The sequence below is a fragment of the Eurosta solidaginis genome, chromosome 1, assembly GCF_040869045.1.
Source record: "Eurosta solidaginis isolate ZX-2024a chromosome 1, ASM4086904v1, whole genome shotgun sequence".
Classification (NCBI taxonomy): domain Eukaryota; kingdom Metazoa; phylum Arthropoda; class Insecta; order Diptera; family Tephritidae; genus Eurosta; species Eurosta solidaginis.
Genome location: NC_090319.1, coordinates 273,409,456 through 273,423,265, shown reverse-complemented (window position 1 = coordinate 273,423,265; position 13,810 = coordinate 273,409,456). Strand labels below are relative to the sequence as shown.

At 37.6% G+C, this 13,810-nt stretch overlaps 1 protein-coding gene across 3 annotated transcripts in view; it reads right to left on the bottom strand.

Annotated features, from left to right (window-relative positions):
• The window catches only part of yellow-e (L-dopachrome tautomerase yellow-e), an 85,362-nt gene continuing 71,552 nt past the window's right edge, over positions 1–13,810 (bottom strand). For all 3 annotated transcript variants that reach the window (XM_067760796.1, XM_067760794.1, XM_067760795.1), the window contains exons 4-5: positions 2,166–2,352; positions 1–2,090 (exon numbers count right to left, since the gene is read on the bottom strand). In XM_067760796.1, coding sequence (XP_067616897.1) covers positions 1,211–2,090; positions 2,166–2,352 — 1,067 coding nt within the window. In that variant the 3' untranslated portion in view covers positions 1–1,210. The remainder of the gene's footprint in view (positions 2,091–2,165; positions 2,353–13,810) is intronic.

Genomic DNA, 13,810 nt, shown 5'->3' with positions numbered 1-13,810 from the left:
TTTTAAGTTAAAAAATATTTTTTTTAGTTTATTTACATATGTACAATAAAAGCTTAATTTTTCTAGAATCTGAGATACATATTTAGTAAAACAAAATTTTACTACACTCATATGTGTGGGTGTGTATGAGTTCTCCTTTTCCTTCAATACATACTTATGTGCATCAACCCAAAAACAATCTTGATGAAATTTTTGTTTAAAACTGTTGCCTTGCAAAATTTTAAGTTTCGAAAACGTTTTAGTTTAAAATTTTAATACAAATATGAGTTATAATAACCGTCAGTTTACTAAACATTTTAACACTAAATTCATAAATTAATTTTCCCAAACAGCTGTACATAGTACATTCTGTACTTTCCACCCAAATAAATGCTAATTAAGGAGGCGCACCAGTACATACTTAAAACAACCATATACAAATATATATGTCTGTACATGTAAGTTTGTATATATCGTCAACTATGGGGAAGAACACCTCATCCCGGCCTTAAGAAGCATTCGTAAATATAATTTTGAGTTTAAGGGTATTTGAAATAAAGTCCGAGCAGATAAATTAGGGGGTCTTCCACTGAGCCGACGATATGCATATTAGGGTGGAGTGATACCCTATGAATTTTTTATAATTTTTTTTTTGTAATGGCCTAGCAATGAACAGTTGTCGTTATAAGAGTTAACCAAACCACCAAATATTATTTTCGTAGGATGGCGCTTTGAGGTGGCCCCAGCCCCAAGAAATTGAGCAAAATAATCGCGATTTTACAAAGCTCATTATTTACATATTTATTTTATTTCTTTTTTAATATACATAATTTTAGTAAAATGACACATTATAACTAAAAACCAAATTTTAAATGGTGTTTTACAGTTTTTTGTTGATAATAGTATGTTTCTAATCAAGTGTATAAGTAAGAGGTTTATAGGCACATAGTAGGCCATGAAAATCAGTAAGCTTTGACATCAATGAGCACAATAACAACAAGCGAAAATAAATCAATGACAAAAAAAATTCTACCTACCGTCCTTTTCAAAGTTTAGTTGCGTTGGGCACCCGTAAACATACGATGAGTGAAACAAAAATTTTCAACCAAAAGCGATTTCGAAAAAAAATGAATTCACTCCACCCTAATGCATATACATAACCACTACCTCAACATTGGGTATGCACATTTTCTATACATATAAATTTAGTTCATAAACATATATATCAACTTCACTTCTTCACAACTGTACGCTCAGTTACTTCCGCTGTCTCTTGCTGACCGTCCGTATTACGTAGGCGTCGTCTTAAGCTATATTCACTACCAAAAGGTAACGATGTATGCAAACTGCTAAGAGTTGTTGATGATGATGTTGTTGTTGTTGGTATGTGATAACGAAGTTTGCGGCTTGTAATGATATTATCACCTACACCATTTAAACTATCCAAAAATGAACCACGCGAACTTTGTGCTCTTTGTCCTTTGCCCTGTGGTAGAGATTCACCAACATTTAAAGCAGTGAAAGGATTACGTAACGAAAAGTTAATCAAGCCAACATTTTCAAAATTATAGGGTTGTTGAGGTTTCACACCAGGATTCAAGCTATTGTATAGGTAATTGCCGAAACCAATAACATTTGCTTTATCCAAAGCATTTGTCTTGTACGGGTTGCTAAAGTAGGTGGAAGCTTTATTGATCGTTTGTAAATCGTAAGGTAAAACGACAGCGCCTTGCGATGGACCATGAATATTTTTCAATGGCAAACGTAACACACGATTATTAGGTTCATTACGATTGAGATTTTTCAAAAAGAATCGATGAAATTTAGATGAGATTGCATATACAACGCCTGGTTCATGTGGTGTTGTTGTCATGTCGGCAACAAATTGTAAACGATCACGATCGTAGGCAAGTACTTCTTGTTTATTACTATTCGGATTCCATGCAGCCAATGCAGTTTCAGTAAGTGGACTGAAGATGACGCTACCATCTATGGGCGAAACAGCGAGACCGATGCCTTGTGATGATTTCTTGCCCACTAATTTCACTTTGAGTATTTCATTTTGACCAAGCGGACCGGCGCGTAATACATCTTTGCTGACTGAGAATAGGCTATGAAATAGATTGAGTAGTGAATGATTCAGTTATTTTTGGTCTGAGATTATTAATTAATTTTATGTTTTATACCGATCAGTAGCCAATGGTTGGAAGTAAAGTATACCCAATGTGGAATCGAATGCCAAACCAACAATACCATCCATTAATATGAAGCTATCGTTGAGAATTTCTGATTGCGCAAAATCTGGATCTGGATACATAGCAGGATGTGAGACACGCCAGGTAACATCGCGGCCACTATCGTAAACGATAATGCCTGAAAAGAGAGAGAATTATTCATTTGAAAGGCTAACAGAAAAGCGCACAATTTAGATGATTTTTATACTCTGATGAGCAGAGCTCACAGAGTATATCAATTTTGTTCGCATAGCGGTACCCCGTAACGGCATAAACTACTCGAGATAGATATGGACTTCTATATATCAAAATGATCTTGGTGGATGATACCTCCCTCAAATTCTACTTCCAAAATATGGGTGGTATGTGACCAATTGGCGCCGGTTGGCGGAGCGAAGGACGGCCATAACCGTTTAGACGGTTAAGCGCCAATTTAAGTAAGTAAGTAAATGCGCACAAAATCTAAAGAAATTCTGTTAGTAACGTCCCGTTTGGACTATGATGTATTCGTCCTCGTTGAAACCTGGATAAATAGTGACTTTTTCGACGAAGAGTTTTTTGATCCTTGTCTTTTTCATACCTTTCGGAAAGACAGGGACTCTGTAAAGACTGGGCACCGGAAAGGAGGTGGAGTTCTTATCGCCATAAAAAGTAATCTACGCTACTCGGCTTATCAATTTTTACACAATGATTCGTTAATTGACCAACTCTGTGTTCGCATAATCGGCTCCGCTGGATCTACATTCATTTGTGTATCTTATATTCCACCAAATAGTGCGGAAAGCTTATATAACTCTCACATTGAAAAGATTGTTAATATTTGCGAAACTAACTGTGATGCTCATTTTTATATTCTCGGAAATTTTAGCCTCTCTGAAAGCATTTTTACCTTCTGGGAACCTGATAGGCATCTTGTCCCGCTCGTCATTACCCTTTTTAATATTGATTCCATTCCAATCTCTTCGGATTTAAATAACCATTCTTTTAATTTTCGGTCAACTGACTTTAGTGAACTAAATAATACTTTTTGTGATATACCCTGGGAAACTATTTTGCAGTCTAATGATGTTAGTGTCTGTTTCGAGATTTTCTTGGGGACGTTGGCTCAGGTTGTTTTTTTTGATAAGGTGCCTCGGCGAGTCCCCAAAATACATAAATTACCCTGGCTACTCTCAAAAAGTTGAAAAACAAACGCATTAAATATGGAAAATTGTACAAGGCTGATTCTTCGAATTCTGCTGTTAGAGATCAGTATTTAAACAGTGTGAAGGAGTTCAATGTCCTTGATAAATTTTTATATAATCGGTATATGAGTAAGGTAGAATCGGAGTTGAAAGAAAGTCCAAAAGCATTTTGGAATTTTATTCGGTCCAGGCGTGGTTCTTCCAATATTCCTATTTGCATGAAGTACAATGACAATTGCTCACAGTCTCTAAATGACACTGTTGAATTTTTTGCAGAATTTTTCAAATCTAATTTCGAAGATGAAGTTACTATTCAGGATACCCTCCACTCTAGCTCATACTTATTTGAACGTATAGATTTCGGTTCACTGTCATTATCTGTGCAGGATGTTAGTAAAGCTATGTGCATGTTAAAGCCTTCGCTAAAATATGATCCTGATGGACTTTACATTTGTTTTGAAGCATTGTAGCTCAACTTTATGCATTCCTTTTTGCTACATATTTAATTTGTCTCTATCTTCTGGCTTATTTATTGACAGGTGGAAGTCCGCATCAATCACGCCGATCTTTAAGTCTGGAAATAAGAATGATGTCTCTAATTACAGGCCCATTGCTAAGCTTCAGTTTGCTCTAAGCTTTTCGAAATAATTATTAAGGAACATTATAGATCCGCGCCAACATGGGTTTGTTTCTGGTCGCTCTACAGTCACTAATTTGGCATCTTTTTCGGACTTTTGCATATCAGCCTTTAAAGTCGGTTCGCAGGTGGATACCATATATACAGACTTTTCCAAGGCATTTGACAAGGTGTCTCATTAGCTACTACTGAAGAAATTGGAGTTCATTGGTTTCCACACAGTATTCTTGAGTTGGTTGAAGTCTTATCTGTCAAATAGATCCCTTTGTGTTGATATTGAGAATTGTAAGTCGCACACTTTTGTGGCAACTTCTGGGGTTCCTCAGGGTAGTATCCTGGGACCGCTCTTGTTCATTCTCTTTATCAATGACATCGGTGCTTGCTTTCAGTTTTCCAATTTTCTACTTTATGCTGATGACCTGAAGATCTTTCGTAGGATTGATAGTCCTTCAGAAGTTTTCCTTTTGCAGCGTGGCCTGGATAATCTAGTTGACTGGTGTAATACTAACATGCTCTACCTAAAAGTTAAAAAATGTTTTCACATGTCTATGAACTCCTGAGCTTAACACCGGCTTATAATAATTGAATTTCAATTATTATGTTTTCTAAGAGAAACTGAAAGGAAAGAAAGATTTACTGGCATATTGCGATGGACCCATTTCGAAAACCGCCAACGTAATCATCATCAGGCAATTTTGTAATGTTATCAAAGGTTTCACCGGGATTCGAACCGTGAATCACATGGTGAAACTGCAGTAGCCTTTAACCACTAGGCCATCCTGCTGGTATTTGTTTTCATGCTTAATTCAGTTTTTCTCATTTCTACACTAACAACACAATTGAGACATTTTGCCTCTATAAACGGAAGAACAAAGGTTCGCTGTGGCCGGAAAGTATTTTTGTTGAAATTTTTATTACGAATGTTATCGTATGGCTTCAAAACGCCCTTGCCTTGTATGGTATCCCTTAAAACATCAGCAGTATGTACGTGCCTTTACAAAGAGATTTGGAGGGTAGCGAAGCAACCCTCAGTAATTTTTTAAAGCCAGCCAAACCCAGCGAAGTCGGCTGGGCTAGGAACTTAGAGGAGTATGGATAGTTTTAAATGGGATTTGCAATGTGTTACTGATCGACGCCTTAATTAAGGCAGCGGCATCTCAAGTCGTCTTGGCATCGGGAATTGAGCCTCTGGAAAGAGTGTACATACTGGCAGTTTTATATCCGGCCTACAATTTATACTTATAGGCTTTTATAAGAAAGAATTAGAAAAGAGTGGAGCTCACTTGAGGATCAGTCAACTCAGTTTTTACTAACGGATGTAAAATGGCTTACGCAGTGGGTGGAAGAGTATTTGCAACATTACCGGTCACGCCCATAACTATCCGATTTTCGAACTAAGCGAGTTTTAATTCAAGATGTTAGGTATTCAGAAAACAAGAAAAGTATTCCTAGATACAAATAGTAGTGGTAAAACGGTAGCCATCTTCTCCGTGAGCCAGGCGACTTTCCGGCCTCCCGAGTCAGCCAAGATAACGAATGGACCATGATTTGGGAAAATCGACATGGTCTTTTCTGATTTGATGAGTTAGTACGACGGCTCTGGAGCGAAGAAGATCTTTGCACTCTTCAGCCTCATCAAAAGCCGCATCTCTCAGCACTGGCTTAGCGAATGTATAGAAGTTTGCACTTCAGAAGATTTTCTAGGAGCAAAAACGATCATCATCCATTATTGAGAAGAAAAAGAGGGATATTTTCAAATTAGTTGGAGACCCACAGCATAACGGTCGGACGATAATCACACCTTGGCTTTTAAGCATTCGTTTGGCCTCTTACAATATTTTTAATCGGTTTATTCACGAGTTGAGGTGTCAAAACGCTAACTGGAAGGAGACGGAAACCACCACACTAACCAACGAAGGGTACGCGAGTAAGCATCGGCCGCCCTTCAATGAAGATAGAAAGATTACCTGAGATATCACAATTATCTAGAATTATGATGTACCGTCTATTCGTTCTGTTAAGACATGTCCCAAACCAGCTTCTAGCAGAATTGGGTGCCATAGATAGTTGTGTGGGTTGAAGTCGCCGAGAATTGTAGTGTTAATTTTTAATAGTCTTAATTTCTCAAACAACAGGTGACGGGCGTTTACATATACCAGATATATATTTGCTAAGAGCAAAATATGTTCGAACGTCTGATGCCACCTCCAGTACCTACCTCACGGTCGTTTTCAGTTAAAACCGCCCCAAGTATGGAGAACCGACCTGGCACAAGGGTTTTTCTCTTGGATAGAAGTGTTGCGGATTTGTGCCCTATTCGTTGTCGGCTTTCTCTTTAAAGGGGAAGTCGACGTCATTTTGGGAGTCCGATACTGAGGCATATCCAGTGCAGCCTTGAAGTATGTAGTTAGCGTTGTTAGCTGATACCCCGGCGTAGATGAGTGAGTAAAGCTTACATGGACCGTTGCATAAGAGATGCTGTACTGTGTAAAAAGGGGGGGGGGGGGGGGGAGGAGGAAGATATTCAGGTCACAAAATGAAAAAAGGACTAGAAGTTCTTTAAACCATGAGGTCTAATCCGGATTTATGTAATATTTTTGTCCAAGGTTGGGTATCTAAGAGTAATCCAACGGTATAGTTGCTCCGAGGATAACAAGTTTGAAATTGGACGTGGTGACACATATCTGGAATTATAGATAACAGAATTTGGTCGCGGAAACCTCCCGTTTTTCCTGTGCGTAGAAATCCCTGTCGAGGTATTGACCAACATATTAAAGGTAGATAAGTTCCAAGTTTAACACAATCACATTTCTGCGATATCTATCCTCCCAGCGTTACCATCGAGTAGCATAAGACTGATTAGAGCTGGAAAATGTTCAAGACCACCTAATCTTGTCACTGCGACTGAAATACCGAATTAAATCACAACGACGAATTGGCGCAAATCGCCAAGGCTGTATGACTGCTACTAGTAGCAATGCAAATTTTATCGCTAGCAGATTCGCTGAATGGACGAACTCGCGCCTTCTGCTGCTATCTACTGCTAGATGTCGCAATAATCTGCTGGGCAGCGCATTTCATGTGACGAAAGCTGTAATTGAGCCTGCTTTTCTATCATAAATCATTCAGTCACGTATTAAAATTGGTACGACCGGAAAGACAGACACGCGGCAGCTGCCAATGCTCAGCCAAATACATGACACATTCACCGTTATCGCTATTTTTTATTTTCACACGAAAATATTCACAGTTTTTGTTCACCCTATTGCAGAGGGTGTTCGAGAAAGATTTCAACTTATCGACAACTCTTTGTTCGGGCGAAATGAATAGGGGGGGAAACCCAAATTTATTCACTTACTATTTTACAGGCGAACGAGAGAAAAACAAAATGTAAGTAATTTTTTGTTTTGAAATTTGATATTCTTATAATTATATGCAATTTTATTATTAGGAGTAAATCAATAAATAATGCACAATCGGAAATACTGCTTAACAAAATGATCGGAGAAAAGTGCCAGACTTCTGAAAGCAGCTTACTTTATGTTTAAATAGCCTTGGTCCACCTGTTAAAAGTGAAGCTGAGTGGAAAAAAGTAAAATTCCTTTATGCAATTACTGGCATATGCTGATGACATTGATATCATCGGCCTAAATACCCGCGCTGTTAGTTCTGCTTACTCCAAACTGGAAAAAGAAGCGGTAAAGATGGGTTTGGTGGTGAATGAGGATAAAACGAAGTACCTGCTGTCATCGAGCAAAGAGTCAGCGCATACACGCCTTGGCAGCCACGCTACTGTTGGCAGCCATAATTTCGAAATAGTAAAAGACTTCGTTTATTTGGGAACCAGCATCAACACTAGTAACAACATCAGCACTGAAATCCAGCGAAGAATCAATCCTGCCAATAAATGCTACTTTGGACTAGGTAGGCAATTGAAAAGTAAAGTCCTCTCTCGGCGAACGAAAATCCTACTCTACAAGTCACTTATCGTACCCGTCCTGCTATATGGGGCAGAAGCATGGACCATGACAACAGCAGATGAAGCGGCTTTGGGAGTGTTCGAGAGAAAAGTTCTTCGAAAGATTTATTGACCTCTACTCGTTGGCGATGGCGAGTACCGAAGAAGATTTAATAGTGAGCTGTACGAGCTATACGCAGACATCAACATAGTCCAGCGAATAAAAACGCAGCGGTTGCACTGGCTAGGCCATGTTATGCGAATGAATGATGATGCTCCGGCCAAGAAAGTGTTTCTATCGGAACCCGCCTATGGAAGCAGAGGTAGAGGGCGGCCCCCACTCCGTTGGAAGGACCAGGTGGAAAACGATTTAAACTCCCTTGGTGTGACCAATTGGCGCCGGTTGGCGGAGCGAAGGAGCGACTGGCGCGCCTTGTTGGACGGCCATAACCGTTTAGACGGTTAAGCGCCAATTAAGTAAGTTAGTATACGAAGGAGGACAGTGTTTGTTACTGCAAAGACATTGCGTCTATTCAAACAGTTTGGTGAACCATATGATCCAAAGAGTGGCAATTGTTCATAGACGGCAATAAATTAAGTTTAAAGGCCGTATTATTGCATATTGGCAACCAAAAGCCATCTATCCCGATCGGGCATGCAGTAAATACAAAGGAAACGTATGGGATAATGCAAAAAATTGATCAAATTAACCAAATACGAAGAACATGATTGGAAAATATGTGCCGATCTTAAAGTCGTTGGAATGCTATGTGGTCTACAAAGTGGATACACAAAATACTGTTGCTTTCTATGTAAATAGGATAGTGGAGCTCGTCAAGACCACTACATCATAAAGGATTGGCCAGAACGAATCGAGTTTCTAGTTGGGGTGGATAACATAAAATACTCCCCTGTTATAAAGGAAAAAGTAATTCTATCTCCGCTCCACATCAAACACGGCCTTATCAAAAACTTTGGAAAAAGAAGGCGAGGCTTTTCATCATTTGAAGACAATCTTTCCAGAGATTTCAGAAGCAAAAATAAAGGAAGGGATTTTTGTGGGACTGCAAATAAAGAAAATGATGACCAATAACCATTTCAAATAACTATTGTCACCAGTGGAGCGGCGTGGGATTCTTTTGAAAAGGTCGTTACTTCTTTTTTAGGCAAATACAAAAGTCCTAACTACGAGATAATAGTGAACAACTTAATCAAAAACTACGCGGAAATGGGTAAATAAAAAAACATATTTAAGACCGTTTTCTCAGTTAACTTTAAAACCTATCTGCTCAATAAACAAAAATTTGTATGAAAATTTTTAAATTTACATGAGAATATATATCCCTAAATCTAAATTTATTTATCCAGTTCCGAACAAACGAACGAGAAAAATGTAAACAAAACAAGTAAGGAAGGTTAAGTTCGGGTGTAACCGAACATTACATACTCAGTTGAGAGCTATGGTGACAACATAAGGGAAAATAAACATGTAGGAAAATGAACCTAGAGAAACCCTGGAATGTGTATCAAATGAAAGGCATTAAAGAGTATTTTATGAGGGAGTGGGCCATAGTTCTATAGGTGGACGCCATTTAGGGATATAGCCATAAAGGTGGATCAGGGTTGACTCTAGAATGCGTTTGTACGATATGGGTATCAAATGAAAGGTGTTAATGAGTATTTTAAAAGGGAGTAATCCTTAGTTCCATAGGTGGGCGCCGTTTCGAGATATCGCCCCAAAGGTGGACCAGGGGTGACCCTAGAATTTGTTTGTACAATATGGGCATCAAACGAATGGTGTTAATGAGTATTTTAAAAGGGAGTGGACCTTAGTTCTATAGGTGGATGCCGTTTCGAAATATCGCCATAAAGGTGGACCAGGGGTGACTTTAGAATGTGTTTGTACGATATGGGTATCAAATTAAAGGTATTAATGAGGGTTTTAAAAGGGAGTGGTGGTTGTTGTATAGGTGGTCGCCTTTTCGAGATATCGCCATAAAGGTGGACCAGGGGTGACTCTAGAATGCGTTTGTACTATATGGGTACCAAATGAAAGGTGTTAATGAGTATTTAAAAGGGAGTAATCCTTAGTTCCATAGGTGGACGCCGTTTCGAGATATCGCCATAAAGGTGGACCAGGGGTGACCCTAGAATTTGTTTGTACAATATGGGTATCAAAAGAAAGGTGTTAATGAGTATTTTAAAAGGGAGTAATCCTTAGTTCCATAGGTGGACGCCGTTTCGAGATATCGCCATAAAGGTGGACCAGGGGTGACCCTAGAATTTGTTTGTACAATATGGGTTTCAAAAGAAAGGTGTTAATGAGTATTTTAAAAGGGAGTAATCCTTAGTTCCATAGGTGGACGCCGTTTCGAGATATCGCCATAAAGGTGGAGCAGGGGTGACCCTAGAATTTGTTTGTACAATATGGGTATCAAAAGAAAGGTGTTAATGAGTATTTTAAAAGGGAGTAATCCTTAGTTCCATAGGTGGACGCCGTTTCGAGATATCGCCATAAAGGTGGGCCAGGGGTGACTCTAGAATTCGTTCGTGCAATATGGGTATCAAACGAAAGGAGTTAATGAGTATTTTAAAAGGGAGTGGTGTGAAGGCGTTTTCCAGATATCGACCAAAATGTGGGCCAGGGTGACCCAGAACATCATCTGTTGGATACCGCTAATTTATTTATATATGTAATACCTGCCAAGATTTTAAGGGTTTTTTATTTCGCCCTGCAGAATTTTTCATTTTCTTCTACTTAATATATGGTAGGTGTCACAACCATTTTATAAAGTTTTTTCTAAAGTTATATTTCGCGTCAATAAAACAATCCAGTTACCTTACCATGTTTCATCCCTTTTTTCGTATTTGGTATAGAATTATGGCATTTCTTCATTTTTCGCAATTTTCGATATCGAAAAAGTGGGCGTGGTCATAGTCGGATTTCGTTAATTTTTCATACCAAGATAAAGTGAGTTCAAGTAAGCACGTGAACTAAGTTCATTAAAGATATGTCGATTTTTGCTCAAGTTATCGTGTTAAAGGCCATGCGGAAGGATAGACGGACGACTGTGTATAAAAACTGAGCGTGGCATCAACCGATTTCGCCCATTTTCACAGAAAACAGTTAACGTCATAAAATCTATGCCCGTACCAAATTTCAAAAGGATTGGTTAATTTTTGTTCGACTTATGGCGTTAAAAGTATCCTAGACAAATTACATGAAAAAGGGCGGAGCCACGCCCATTTTGAAATTTTCTGTTATTTTTGTATTTTGTTGCACCATATCATTACTGGAGTTGAATGTTGACATAATTTACTTACATATATACTGTAAAGATATTAAATTTTTTGTTAAAATTTTACTTTAAAAATTTTTTTTTTTAAAAGTGGGCGTGGTCCTTCTCCGATTTTGCTAATTTTTATTAAGCGTACATATAGTAATAGGAGTAACGTTTTTGTCAAACTTCATCATGATATCTTCAACGACTGCCAAATTACAGCTTGCAAAAGTTTTAAATTACCTTCTTTTAAAAGTGGGCGATGCCATGCCCATTGTCCAAAATTTTACTAATTTTCTATTCTGCGTCATAAGTTCAACTCACCTACCAAGTTTCGTCGCTTTAGCTGTCTTTTGTAATGAATTATCGCACTTTTTCGGTTTTTCGAAATTTTCGATATCGAAAAAGTGGGCGTGGTTATAGTCCGATATCGTTCATTTTAAATAGCGATCTGAGATGAGTGCTCAGGAACCTACATACCAAATTTCATCAAGATACCTCAAACTTTACTCAAGTTATCGTGTTAACGGACGGACGGACGGACGGACAACGGACGGACATGGCTCAATCACATTTTTTTTCGATCCTGATTATTTTGATATATGGAAGTCTATATCTATCTCGATTCCTTTATATATGTACAACCAACCGTTATCCAATCAAACTTAATATACTCTGTGAGCTCTGCTCAACTGAGTATAAAAATTTGTTCTGAATTGAAACACAAATCAAGCCTAAGAAAATTATATACTAATGTGTCACTTATGTATTTATCTAATATACTTTTATATATATTTATCTAATATACTTCTTTCAGGAGTAAATATGTCTTTAAAAATTCATTTCTACACTCCCATTTAAATTTTTCCCGCAAAATCTTGGCGACGAAAGTGACGAGCATGGCGAAAGGTTTCACCAGTAAATGAAAATGATGGAAAGTCAATATCAAGGATTCTGGGATGTCGCTATGATGGGTGACTACTGTTGGTTTCTCATAAGGGAAACGATCCTAATCAAAATAAGCGCCAAACCACGACACATAACATTTTCAATTATAAAATAAGATCATAGAGTTAAGACAGAATCATGTGTACATATGCAATTATTTGTAGGGTACTTAAGTCTTACTATATGGATATATTTATTTGAATGCTTATAACTATTGTATTGGTTCATCGATTTTGTTGAGTGAAAGCTTATTTTTTTTTTTTTTTTTTTGTAATAAAACAGAGTCGATAATGCATTTTCATGCAATCTTGAAAATTACTTCAGATTGAAGTCGAAATATCGACGAAATAAATATATGAATATTAACATAGTGTTTTATTCAAAGCAAGGCTTCGAGCTCACAAAATCCTACATTTTTTATATAAACAAGGCCATCAAAAATTATAAAACAGGGCTTAGAGAGAGAAAAAAAAATTTGCAAAAAAATAAAAAGTTTTCGAAAACCTTCCTCGCAAAGTACAAATTTTTTTAAATCTTTACAAAAAAAATTGAAAAAAATCCGTAATTATTGTTCGTTATCTTTGAATCTGCAGGATCTAGCAAAAAGTGTTGTATGCACAGTTTATAGCAAATTGTATTACCTTTTAAAAGCTCAATTCGTCCTTGAGACATATATGATTAAGTGGATCCAATTTTTTTTTTTTTTTTTTTTTTTTTTTGGAAAAAACCGTTATTCGTAAATGTCTCAAAAACGTTACCATAGATTTAAAAATAATCAGGTGGTGATTTTACATAGGAATTTCATAGTGACGTCTCTGGTGCACTTTGGCTGTAAACCAGTGTAATTATATGTAATTTTATTATTAGAAGTAATAATGCACAATCGGAAATACTGCTTAACAATATGATCGGGGAAAAGTGCCGCACTTCTGGAAGCAGCTTACTTTATGTTTAAATAGCCTTGGTCCACCTGTTAAGAGCGAAGATGAGTGGAAAGAAGTAAAAATCCTTGATGGCTAAGTATTTAAATTCTATTTTTTATGACAACGTATATTTTCTTGTTATGGAATGACCAAAAAAGAAATGTATGAAAGGCGTCTAAAAATGCTATTTATGCGAAGGGGTAGGAGGCGGGCCTAACATCCTACAACTCCTAGTATTCCGTTGTATAAAAAGCGTGTGCAGTTTGACGTTGCTCTTTTAAAGTCGGCCAAGTTATCCATTGTGGACCAAGCAACGGTTCCAAAATATTCAGCACGTCTGAAAGTACCTCACTAATTCAAGATTGGCTAAGACCCACGTCATGGTCCTTTCCAACGCCTTCTTGAGTCCTCCCTCTGCGAAAAAACGAAGACATGCGCTCAACTATACAATTGTTGGCACTGGAAATCTTTGCTTCAATGGTGGCAAGGAGTTATTAAGAATATCTAACAAGTATTTAAATGCCGGCTTGTTTAGCATGTATTATTGCCGAAAACTCATTTCAAAAAAGTTAAATTTTTATTCAAAAGTGCTGAAAGTAACTTACAGTGGATCACTTAGCTGCAAAGGGTTAGAACAGTCCCTTAATTGCTGCCTCCGAATCGCTT